This window comes from Papaver somniferum, chromosome 4 (assembly GCF_003573695.1).
Source record: "Papaver somniferum cultivar HN1 chromosome 4, ASM357369v1, whole genome shotgun sequence".
NCBI lineage: Eukaryota > Viridiplantae > Streptophyta > Magnoliopsida > Ranunculales > Papaveraceae > Papaver > Papaver somniferum.
In genome coordinates this window covers 23,815,763-23,828,435 of record NC_039361.1, presented here as the reverse complement: position 1 = coordinate 23,828,435, position 12,673 = coordinate 23,815,763, and the positions used below count along the sequence as shown (strand labels likewise).

The window sequence follows — 12,673 nt, the reverse complement described above, 5'->3', positions numbered from 1 at the left end:
CAGGTAGGTTTAAAATTAAAAAAATATCGAGTTTGCGAGATTTTTTTAACCAATGGGCCCGTTAGAATGGGACCAATATCGAACCGGGTGAAAAGTTTACGGCATACAAGCAAGTTGCTAACCGGCATTAGACTTTTACAAACGTAGCATCACAGATATGACTAGCTTTTTTTGGGTGGCAGTAGAAGACTGCTTGTGGGTGTATTACATACATAAATAATAGTCGGACTCGGTCCGTGATTTAATAAGTCATCGTCACAGCGAACTTCAACTCCAGTTCAGCTAATGCAGACACCAGAAACAATCCATTATTGATTCCTGTCACCTTGGTCCTGATTGATAATATTGGACTCTTCCGTAATGCCTTGGCTAAGGTGAATATTCTCACAGCAAGCAGCATATACAACCTCTCCATTGGTTTGAAGCAGCAACAGCAGCAGAATCGGAGCCTTATTGATATTCGAATGGGCCGGTGAATCCTTCACATTCACTTGACAAGTTAATTCAGATTCGCAGTAGTTTTTCTTGTTTTAGGAGGTTCAATTTCTCTTTAATTAAGTTAGCAAATATGTAATTGTTCTTGTCGTTTTATTTCAGTCTAATAGGTTTTTATTAGTTTTGTTATTAGTAATAGTAATCTTTAACAGCAACATTATTAGTACTATTATCTAGTTGTCTTTGGATTGCATCAAAATCTTCAAGGACATAGATTGGAGACTTCTTCAAGACACAATCAAAGCTAAAGGCATATTACGAAGAGATGGATCAAGCCGAAAGATCAAGAGATAAACAGATATCGTCGGGGCAGTACTCAACATATGGACGCAAATACTTGGATAGTAACTTCACTCAATTGCATCAAACCCCATTACCATCAATCCAATTCATACGGACACTGGTGTGTCCATCAAACATACAGCTTTTCTTGTGGAAAGCATTGACCGGAGGCCTTTCGACCTTCGACTTCGACTCCAACAACCACCACCGATGCAACTCCGATATGAAGACTGCTACTCATACTATGCTCCAATATGATGTAATTAATAAATTTTGCGGTATCACAAACCCTCATGTAATGACCCCTCAGTAGTCTTATTAATAAATTTCATGCTTCAAAAAAAAAAAAAAAAAATCATCCTCACGCTCTTAATAATCTCCCACATATTAAAATGACGGTTATTGTATGTTAGTTGGTGGATACCACTATTTTCATGTTATATGACAGGATTTGTTCGTAATACTATATTCACGTGACTAATCTGTTATTTAAAAACGTGATTAACAGCCCTTTTTGGACTAGTGAAATAGAAGAAAACGAAAGCCATTTAGTCAAATGTTGTGGAGGTTAAAACCGGACTTTAAAACGTTGAAGGATATTCAGCCCGTTGGAAAGATGCCCCTGAAAGGTGTTCATGCAAAGTCCATGAATAGTAGGGGCATAAATAACATTCCCACATATAAAAATTACATATAGCATTGCCGGAATACTAGACAATGCTTAACACGAGTATTTATAATTATATTGGAAAGGCCAAAAACTTGACTATTGTTTTCCTTTTTCTTTTCTTCCAAGGTATCTTCGATTTGTTTTGTTTTCTTTTTGATCAGAAATCTTGTTAAGATGGCCTATTCGACTATAATATTTTTCTTTTACTTTTACTTTTTTTTTCCTGATGAAGTAATAGTTTTTTCAAACAAAAAAAATTGGAAGTAGTGGAAGACTCCATTTGAGAAGACCACCTTTTGAAAATGGTAGCAACTCTTGATGAGATAGTTAATTTAGACGGAATTTCAGAAACTACTAGTCTATTTCAGAACGAATATCAGCACTAATAAAGCTTCGTTCTTGCACCCTTTCTTTGTGGACGGTTCCCCCAAGAAATTTGAAAATATTAAACAAGTTATGACTTTAGGCTAAGTTATATCTACATGCAGCACACTACCATCCAACAGCATTACCACTCTCGAATAAGCATGCATCAATAGACAGGCAGATACTTGTAGTATATGCCGATCAAAACAAAAAAAGATATTGGATAGAGCTCGTGTCTTCGCAACATTGCTAATCCATGTGTTTTAGCAACATTGCTAATCGAGGTGTCAGATTATTGGAGGTACTAAAATACATATGTGACAGAATTCTTTTTAGGGGATTTTGTGTTTCCCCCTCAAAATAAATAGTTATTTTGCATTACCCTTTTATAAACAGCTAATTGGCAAAACCCCCTTTCTGTTATAACTGCCGTTACAATCCACTTAGTTGTGCACGTGCAACTCAGTGTGTGTAAATCAAAACAAGTTCATCGTCATCTTTTCTTCTTCTCCATCTGTTCTTCTCCATTGTTCCAATACCGATACCTTTCTCACCTCCCAATACCAGACTCCTTTGGTTACCGTTCATTGTAATCCAAATAATCGAAAACAAAATCCTCCTTGATTGTTGTTCACTCTTTCTCTCACACACATCAGTCATTCAAGATCTATGAAAGCCCTAAATTTCATTTCACTTTGATCATAATTTCAACCTTGATTTAGAATTTCTCACAGATCTTCGAAATTGAATTCATGGGTTTTAGTAATTTGTTGTTTTAAATCGAGGATTTGAAAGAAAAAGAAAAATTGGAATCAAAATTGAATCCATGGTGAAGATGACTGCGACCACTACAAATCAGGTGAGATCATGGGGAACGACTTTGTAGCCTTAAGAGACGAAACCCTAACTTCTAGTACTATCACTGTCATACCTTAATTGAAGTTTCAAAAGATCTTTCATCTAATACATGGTCTAGTAAACATATCTTCAATTTATTTCTTGGGTAAAGAATTGTGACTAGCAGCATCCAAAAGAGTGAATATTGCTGATGTTGATGAATTAATGACAGCACGGTGGTGTTGCTAATGGCGGCGACGGTGGTTTTCATGATAATGGTGAACATTGGACAATAAAAAATGATATTGAACGTCCAAAAGGCCCATTTCTTTTTTGTTGAATCGTGGGAATTTAGATTAATATAGGTTAGATTAAATTGGATTGAGCAAGAGTTGCAATCTTGTCATGGTGGTTCCTGTAACAATCCAGCCGGCGTGTTAGCGAGAAGATGTATAGATGACTAACACGTCTCTATAGATTTAAGTAAGGCCTTCAGATTAATGAAAGGTATGAAAACCACGTGTTGTACTCTTAACGTCAAAAAGGTATCGGTGGGAATAATTGTATGCTCTCCTGGCACGCGATGACGAGCCGAGAATAGACGCTAAAGATAACATAAAGGGGGTTTGCCAATTAGCTATTTATAAAGGGGTAATGCAAAATAGCTATTTATTTTGAGGGGAATCGCAAAATCCGTTTTTTTGAATTTGTCATATATTATGTATTGTGGTACATTCCCCAATAAAATTCATATTCTACTAAAATTCATGTATTCGGTTACTTCATCAAGAGATGACTAGAGGAATCAATAATTGGAAATGGACAGACAGTGATTATAATACCAATGGTTGCATTAACAATATCTAACAATTTTACCATACAAAAAAGGATTCTTTGCCGTTGATAAGCTTTATTGGTTTTATCTCCGGATAGACTCCACTTGAGACGGCTCTTGCAAACCCAAATTTGAATACAGTACTGCGGACCACGTGTGTGTAAAAAAAATCAGCAAATCTTTTACTTGATGTGATGGGTGTTTTTTTTGGCCGCATGATCAAGTATTGGTGACACACTACTAATCACTCTATTCGACATGTCATGATAATGAGTCGAGCCAAACATTATGAACTTGCGGTTGTTCTTTCATACACCTTAAACATCAAATTCCATTTGCATTTGAGATAGAGATGATGCCTACACCGATTTGCTCTCTCTCAACTGATTCCACAAAATTTAGCTTAAAAGTATCTACGCGTGGGGGTGGTTACTTCAACTTGAGTACCTGGAGAATTACAATTAACTTTTTTTTTAAAACTAGTAGTAATACTTAAGAGCTAAGATAGAAATATTAACTTTTATAATCTAAAACTGATACACGTAATAATCCATTAAACCGTAGTGCAAATTTCGTTTTTATTTTTGTAAAAGACACTGTAGTTACTAGGTTAAATTTAGATAAGAAAAAAAAAAAACCCTTCAAACTTCAAAGTTAATTCTACGTCGACTGACTCGACCGAGTGCGGATAAAAGAATCCTCGAAGCTAGGTCCATTACTACCTCTTATCACAAGATGTTGATCATTTCTAGATGATTTCGACCGCTCAGGGACTTTCAGCCTCTTAACTTCCGGTGCAGCTAGAGTCGACCAGACCATATCAGTATATTAGCCACACATCTCCATGATCCTCGGCAACACTTTTGACACGTAATAACAATTCCAAAAATTTCTTTATTTTCCAATTTTACCCATACATTGGACGCGTGCCGAACAGACTTTCAAACGTCAAATGAGGAGAAAAATCTAAACTTTACCACGTCATTACTCCACGTAAGCAAAAACTGGTGAGAATTTCGAGGTATTTTTCTCTTGTACCAAGGCTACAAACCTACCATGAGCGACACCTGGCGTAGAGGCTCGTCCGTAACTTCGTTTATAGCACCGTTTATGCTTGGCCTATAAATTCCCATACATATTTCATGCCAATCTCTCCCCATTCCTTACTTCCAATCCTTTTTCTTGTTCAGATAACGGATAACCCTAGAAATTTCATCCAAAATCATGGAAGAAACAACACTTACCGGTTTATTAAAACAATCTGCCGGAAAATTTCCATCTCATAGAAGTGTATCAGTTTCCGGGAAGTTTGATTTGACACACTCGAAGTTACAACAACTTGTTGATCAAGCTGCTTCTATTCTTATCTCTAATGGTGTTCATCCTGGAGATGTCATCGCTCTTACTTTCCCTAACACCATCGAGGTACGTACTACTCATAATATCTCCAAAATTCTCCGATTCCAATTTCCTCTGTTTTTATTATGATTTTTAATTTTATAATCGAATTATTTCTGGTAGTTAGGATTTTTTTGATTTTTTTTTCATGGTTTTTAAAATTTTAATTTGTTATATTCTCAGAAAAATTAAGATTTTGATGAAATTTTGATTTATTTACAGTTTGTGATTATGTTCTTGGCTGTGATTCGAGCTAGAGCCACGGCTGCACCGCTTAACTCAGCTTACACACAAGAAGAGTTTGAATTCTATTTATCTGACTCAGAATCAAAATTTTTACTCACTTCACAAGAAGGAAATCAGTCAGCTCAATCAGCGGCTTCTAAACTTAGTATCTCTCATATTACTGCCACATTCTCACACCTAGATGAAAAATTAACTCTCTCAGCTCAATCTGAATCGGGTGCATTTCCCGATTCGTTACCAGTTAATGATCCATCGGATATTGCACTTTTTCTTCATACTTCAGGGACAACGAGTCGACCTAAAGGAGTTCCATTAACTCAACAAAACTTAGCTGCTTCAGTACAAAATATTATATCGGTGTATAAACTCACTGAGTCAGACTCCACTGTGTTGGTTCTTCCACTTTTTCATGTACATGGATTACTGGCTGGGTTACTGAGTTCACTCGGTGCTGGAGCGGCTGTGACTCTTCCGGCAGCCGGAAGATTTTCAGCTTCCACTTTTTGGCCTGACATGATTAAATACAATGCCACTTGGTATACTGCTGTCCCTACTATTCATCAGATCATATTAGAACGTCATCTTAGTCATCCCGAGGAATTTTATCCGAAGCTCCGGTTTATTCGGAGTTGTAGTGCTTCATTGGCGCCAACTATACTGACTCGGCTTGAAGAGGCTTTTGATGCTCCAGTTTTAGAAGCTTATGCTATGACTGAAGCCTCTCATTTAATGTGTTCAAACCCATTACCTGAGAATGGTGGACATAAGTCCGGGTCGGTTGGTAAACCTGTCGGTCAAGAAATGGCTATTTTGGATGAAAGTGGTGTTCAACAAGCTGAGAATGTTAGCGGAGAAGTATGTATACGAGGATTAAATGTGACCAAGGGTTATAAGAACAATCCTGAGGCTAATAAAAGTGCGTATAAATTCGGATGGTTTCATACAGGTGACGTTGGGTATATGGATTCTGACGGGTATTTGCATTTGGTGGGACGCATCAAGGAGCTTATCAATCGTGGAGGTATAAAACACCTGACCATTTACTCTCTTGATTTTTGTTTCACACGTAAACAGGTTTGATATTTTAAGTTCAAGTTGGAAAGCGGCCTTTAACGGTGTTAAATAGGTTTGGTTTTGTTAGTGAGTGTTTAAGTTTAGTGGTTAAAAGTTGGAAAGCTACTTTTAAATTCATGAGGTTTTCCTTTTTTGGGGTAGTTGGATAGTAGACTAGACATGAAAGTGACTTTGTTTACATCAAATCTGGGTTAAAATGGGGTCTTGGTAAGATAACGCGTCAAGCCAAAGAATTAATTGAGCGATTGTTTGTATGTTTTGTTCGGTGTTTTTGGCTTTTTTTGGTTTTGGTTCTTGTTCTAATTGTGATAATTAAACAGGGGAGAAGATATCACCCATAGAAGTGGACGCAGTGCTTTTGTCGCATCCAGATGTTGCTCAAGCTGTTGCATTCGGAGTTCCAGATGACAAATATGGGGAAGAGGTAAGAAAAAAATACAAAACCAAAAACAAAGAACTTTTCCTTAGTTAACAAAGTAGTGCTTCTTGTCTGTTCTGTAACTATTTGATGGTTCAAACTATGACATGCATTGTTAGGTAGTTGAAAGATGATGTCCACAAATTTTGGCCTCTCTATAAACCAAACCACATAGTTGCTTATGTAACTAGACCTAATTTTTACTTTCGTGGTCGATGGTATAATTGCTATATTGTTTTGCTGACAAGTGCAGGGGCAAGTAACAATCTATTGAAGCCCTTGTTCTAAAGCAAATAAAGACCTTTCCTAGTCATGTGAGACAACATGTTAACTCTACTATTATTATATATGTTGCTATGCGTCCACGCATGTCAGTCGCAACAGCATTTGGTTCATACTGATAGTAACTGTTAAGAACTGGGTCTTCCATTTTCATTTTTGTCCTGCGATTAGTTACACAATAATATTTGAATTGGAATTTTTGTGTAGCTTATTTTTACCCATTCCCTTATTTGCAATTCACTGACATGAGATGACGAGAACCTTGTCATTCACGGCTTGCTCCTCTATCATATTCAGAATTTTCTGTTGATTGACAGTCAGGGGTGAATGTGTCATGTTAATTGTTTGTGTCTGTTCCTGGTCTGCCAATTCTGAAACAAGATATGATAGAGAAGTTTTTGGCTAGGACTTATTGCTTAAATTGTTACGCGTTTTGCTTACTGAATTGACTTGTTGCAGATCAATTGCGCAATAATTCCAAGAGACGGGTCAACTGTTGATGAAGCTGAGATACTGAGATTTTGCAAGAAAAACCTAGCAACCTTCAAGGTACCTAAGAAAGTCTTTATCACTGATGCTGTTCCTAAGACTGCTTCTGGTAAAATACAACGACGTCTTGTTGCTGAGCATTTCCTTTCTCAAATTTCTGCTGCTAAAGTCCCCAAATTTGGCGCTTAAATTAATTTACCCTGAATAAGAAAATATAATGCCTATGATGCAAAATTGATGTAACCTTGGATTAGTAAGAACGGTAGGTTTAGATTAGCCGAAGAGATTGATTGGTAGTTACTACTATATTATATGTACTTGCTATTCAAAGCGTTAATATAAATGAAAATCTAAGTATAAAGAATTTTATCTGTCTGTTTCGTTTTGCTTCTTTTGCTTTCTTATAATACTGGTTTCCTTTTGTTTGTTTATTACTTTGTAAGCGTGGTTACTAAGTCATTAAAGAGGGATTACCAAACTACTTCTCTTTTTTTTTTTGGTAAAATATAAAACGAGTGATGAGTGACAATGCTAATTTGACAAATGAGGATGTCTGTCTTGCAGGCGCAGCATACCGATTTCCTTATCAGTAACTTTCTGTATGCGCATTATAAAAACTAACAAGCTCAGCTCTTGATGACAAAGAAGAGATATCTACCCCCTTAGAGTTCACAAGAAGTTAAGTTCCTTTTTGACAGATAAAACTGCTTTGATGTGGTAATTAGGTTTTATCAAGAGTTGGTCGGTATTGTTAGTGGTATGCTGACTAATGGCTGAGTAGTTACTTGGTATCCTATAGGTGATCATAGGTGTATGTTACAGATAACATACATATAGTGTCACAGTCTAATATGTAACAGATAACTCAGTAGCGGCTTGGCCACTGACTATCGGACACTTTAACCACTAAGTTTCCTTGAAAGAGGAATTCAGAACAACACAGAAGTGGTTCATAACTTCATAATGACGGGATCCATCTATAAATTCAAATCTACACAGTAGAAGAAGTCTTTAAACAGGAATTTGAACAAACACAGAAAAAACAAGACTGAGTTACACTCGAGGGAACACAGGAAAAGAGCAGTCTACTATGTAATGCTACTTTCATAGAAATATAGGAAGAAATCTTGTTCAACTTTTAACACTAGTAACTTGTTCAACTTCTGACAGCAGAAAGATGAACAAAAGATAAGACGATACTGCTAACATACCATATAGTTAGGAAGGTTCAAAACCAAAATAAAGTCGCCAAACCAAAACACAAAATGCAGCTTCACGGGAAACTAAAACACTTACCATTATCGATCTCTCACAACCTCACTAGATGATAATCCGAACTACATATACCACTTCTTTTACTTCACTCCTCCTGAAGTTCCTCCTCTTCTTCGTACTCTTCTTCCTCATCAGCAGTTGCGTCCTGATATTGTTGGTACTCGGATACTAAATCATTCATGTTGCTCTCAGCTTCGGTAAATTCCATTTCATCCATTCCTTCTCCTGTGTACCAATGCAAGAAAGCCTTTCTACGGAACATAGCTGTGAACTGCTCACTGACTCTACGGAACATCTCTTGAATAGATGTGGAATTTCCCATAAATGTAGATGCCATTTTTAAACCTGTTGGTGGAATATCACAGACAGTGGACTTCACATTGTTGGGGATCCATTCAACAAAGTACGACGAATTCTTGTTCTGAACATTGATCATCTGCTCATCAACTTCCTTGGTGCTCATCTTTCCACGGAACATAGCTGAAGCAGTTAGATACCGACCATGGCGAGGATCAGCAGCACACATCATGTTCTTGGCATCCCACATTTGTTGAGTAAGTTCAGGTACTGTTAGGGTTCTGTACTGCTGAGACCCACGGGATGTAAGAGGTGCAAAACCAACCATAAAGAAATGGAGACGGGGGAAGGGAATCAAGTTGACAGCTAGCTTGCGAAGATCAGAGTTAAGTTGACCAGGGAATCGAAGACAGCATGTTACCCCACTCATGGTAGCAGAAATGAGATGGTTCAAGTCTCCAACTGATCAAATTCAAACCAACAAAAAGATAGCTCAGTTCACATATCAATTCCAGAAAGTAAATTGTTTATAAAAGTCATTGCAAAATCAGGTGGTTAAGCAGTTCATTTCTCCCCAGATAAAATTCAAGTCATAATCATAGAGTTGAGTACATTCAAATTATAATTAGGAATATTAGAAGTATTTTAGCAGATATAAGGTGGCTTGAATCTAAAATGAACATAATTAAAACCATTACAGCAATGAAATGTACAAATAAATTGTTTAGAGGTTGAGGGGTTCATGTCTCGTTTGCCTACAGAGAAAATCAAACATAGTACTGAGGTCACAATATTAAGGTTTATAAATAGTTTGTGCAAATACAAGGTGTTTCAAGTTTTAAAAGATCAACAGTGTTTTGGGCATGGTCAGGGCAATCACAAGGAGGTTACTGTTGCTCAGGGAATCCTAATAATAGAGCAAGGCAATGCCACCTTTGATGCTGATATCACTATTTTATTTCAGGTGTAAAATTGGTACCAGAATACACTCTAAATCATGTGGTATTATACCCCACAACTAGGAGAGGCCCAATGGCAATCTCCCAACTTTGAGGTTATAAACTAGTAAAACAAAACCAAACTTAGTACATTTTAAGTGTGAAAACAAAACTAATTAGAGCCAAATGATGTAAGTGGGGTATAAGCCAGCTAAAATGAGGCAACAAATTCTGTTCATCTCAAACAAAGACTCCAAACTGTTGGTTGAGAAGATCATTAATGAACTGCCATATATGGATCAAAGAACAGGTTGAGATGTCTACTCAAGAAAATGTAGGACCAGTGATGAGCTAAAGCTAGTTATAGGGTCAGAAATAGGTGGGGTCACTAAAAGATACTTGCAATGCATGTGCTCTCTGTAGACTCTAGATGTCACAATGAAGTACTACTACTAGCAACCTAAAAGATTACCTAAAAGATGTATAACCGGTCATTTCCCCGTGACACAGCTGGATGACATAAGTTGATTCAAGAAAAAAATCAAATATCTTGTCACGTGATGAGATCAGTGAACAAAAAAGCTTTAATGGTAAAACATAAAGATACCCACACACAAAGAAAAGTTATTCCACGACACCCTTGATATCATTCATGCATATACTACTCACAGATCACCAAGAATTCAAGGTGAAATCTGGAGAAAAGGGGCAACAAACGTCCAGTCCGTGTCATTGTTCTCCAGTGAACATTTTGATTTTTACTTAAAAGTTTATAATTGAAGAATAAACAAATGTTTATTACTAAACAAGACAATCATTCCAGACAGATTTTCAAACAAACAATTCCCTAACAGGATTTTGGAAACAAAACACTAAAAACAAATTCCAACAAGTCATGTTCCAAAAATACCCTTGACAATGCCCACACATATCCAACACTTTTAACTTAATCCCCAAAAACTAAAGATCACATTTAGAGACAGCAACCAGTGATACCAAGTAAAGCAATGAACGAGAAGGGTAGTACTACAAATATTTGTTGCAATCACGTGATGGGATCCGTGAATAAAAGGGAAGCATAAAGATATACAGAGAAAAGTATTCCACAACACCCTTGATATCAATCAGGTTCACAATATACTACTCACACATAATCAAGGTCAAGTTTAGAGAAAAAGGGTAATAACTACTAGCTACTATGTTTCTCTGTTATTTGCTTTATCAATTAGTGGATTAAACAAATGTTTATTCCTAAACAAGGCAATCATTTCAGACAGATTTTCACAAACAATATCCATTGCAGGAACAGTAAAAGCATATTCACAATAATCATGTTCCAAAAATACCCTTGAAATCAATCCCACTTTATCCTACAGATACACAGTAACTAAAGATCACATCAATAAGCACCAAACAGTGATGAAACCAAAGGGCATCAATGTCATTTTCCTATTCTCCTTAACAAAGTAAAAGTATTAATGGAGACAGTAGCCTAAAAAGAAATCTGAAACCGCCATTAGAGAGATGATGATACTTACAGCTTGGAGTAGTGAGTTTGAGTGTTCTGAAGCAAATATCATATAAAGCTTCGTTATCCAAAACCATACACTCATCTGCATTCTCAACAAGCTGATGAACAGAAAGAGTAGCATTATATGGTTCAACAACAGTATCTGAAACCTTGGGTGACGGAAACACAGAGAATGTAAGCATCATTCTATCTGGATATTCTTCTCTAATCTTTGATATCAATAACGTTCCCATTCCTGATCCTGTACCTCCTCCCAAAGAATGACATACTTGAAACCCTAAAAACACCAAAAAATCCAAACAAATCAAACAAAAAAAATCCAAAATCAAACTCAGTTTTATGTGTTTAAAATCAATACAAAGATGAAAACAAAATATACCTTGTAAACAATCACAATTCTCTGCTTCTTTTCTCACAACATCAAGAACAGAATCAATCAACTCAGCACCTTCAGTATAATGACCTTTAGCCCAGTTATTACCAGCACCAGATTGACCAAAAACAAAGTTATCAGGTCTAAAGATTTGTCCATAAGGACCAGATCTAAGTGAATCCATAGTACCAGGTTCAAGATCCATTAATACAGCTCTTGGTACATATCGTCCACAACTAGCTTCATTATAATAAACATTGAGCCTCTCTAATTGAAGATCTGAATCTCCTTGATATCTTCCTGTTTCATCTATACCATGTTCTGCACATATTACTTCCCAGAATTTTGCACCGATTTGGTTACCGCATTGGCCTCCTTGTATGTGTAAGATTTCTCTCATTTTTGATTGATTGGTTGATTTCTAGGGGTTTGGGGGGAAAATGAAGAGAAGAGGGTTCGGCGGAGAGATAGAGAGGAAATGGAATTAGGGGGGAAAATGAGGAAAGTAATTGGTTTTATAGATAAGAGATGACGGTTTCTGTTTGCTGTTTTGAAGGTGTTGTTAACGCCGTTTGTTTTCTTTGGTTGTGTAAATGAAATGGAGATATGGACGGTTGGTATTCATTCATCTTACAGATCGGATGATGAGGATGTTGTGTTAGTTTGCCACGTGTTGGAAGTCTTTGGTGGTACGAGGGGAAATGAATAAATCTGGATGTTTTTTCGGCAAGAAAAAAAAGAAAAAGAAAAATCGATACCTTTGTAGAGTGGTCACTAGACTACTCCTAAATCCCATTTATTTAGGAATTTTAGCAATTATAAGGGTTCGGACCTTTTTCGAAGTGGGAGGGAGCGAAAATAGAAAGT

General features: G+C 36.7%; 2 protein-coding genes across 2 annotated transcripts; one reads left to right on the top strand and one right to left on the bottom strand.

The window, feature by feature from the left end:
• Positions 1–4,595: 4,595 nt before the first annotated feature.
• Positions 4,596–7,767, top strand: LOC113274953 (oxalate--CoA ligase-like). Its single transcript, XM_026524379.1, has 4 exons — positions 4,596–4,910; positions 5,106–6,150; positions 6,524–6,627; positions 7,363–7,767. The coding sequence occupies exons 1-4, from the start codon at positions 4,710–4,712 to the stop codon at positions 7,579–7,581; spliced, it is 1,569 nt and encodes a 522-aa protein (XP_026380164.1). The 5' UTR covers positions 4,596–4,709; the 3' UTR covers positions 7,582–7,767.
• A 703-nt stretch (positions 7,768–8,470) lies between these two features.
• On the bottom strand, positions 8,471–12,310 carry LOC113274954 (tubulin beta-8 chain). The gene is made up of 3 exons (XM_026524380.1): positions 11,813–12,310; positions 11,441–11,710; positions 8,471–9,426 (listed from the first exon to the last, which is right to left on the bottom strand). The coding sequence occupies exons 1-3, from the start codon at positions 12,204–12,206 to the stop codon at positions 8,753–8,755; spliced, it is 1,338 nt and encodes a 445-aa protein (XP_026380165.1). The 5' UTR covers positions 12,207–12,310; the 3' UTR covers positions 8,471–8,752.
• Positions 12,311–12,673: the final 363 nt, after the last annotated feature.

Coding starts and splice junctions, on each gene's coding strand:
- LOC113274954 (XM_026524380.1), bottom strand. CDS start 12,206: ATGAGAGAAATCTTACACATACAAGGAGGCCAATGCGGTAACCAAATC. Junction 11,711..11,812: donor GAATTGTGATTGTTTACAAG/GTATATTTTGTT, acceptor TGGTGTTTTTAG/GGTTTCAAGTATGTCATTCT. Junction 9,427..11,440: donor CAAACTCACTACTCCAAGCT/GTAAGTATCATC, acceptor GAATTTGATCAG/TTGGAGACTTGAACCATCTC.
- LOC113274953 (XM_026524379.1), top strand. CDS start 4,710: ATGGAAGAAACAACACTTACCGGTTTATTAAAACAATCTGCCGGAAAA. Junction 4,911..5,105: donor CTTTCCCTAACACCATCGAG/GTACGTACTACT, acceptor ATTTATTTACAG/TTTGTGATTATGTTCTTGGC. Junction 6,151..6,523: donor GGAGCTTATCAATCGTGGAG/GTATAAAACACC, acceptor ATAATTAAACAG/GGGAGAAGATATCACCCATA.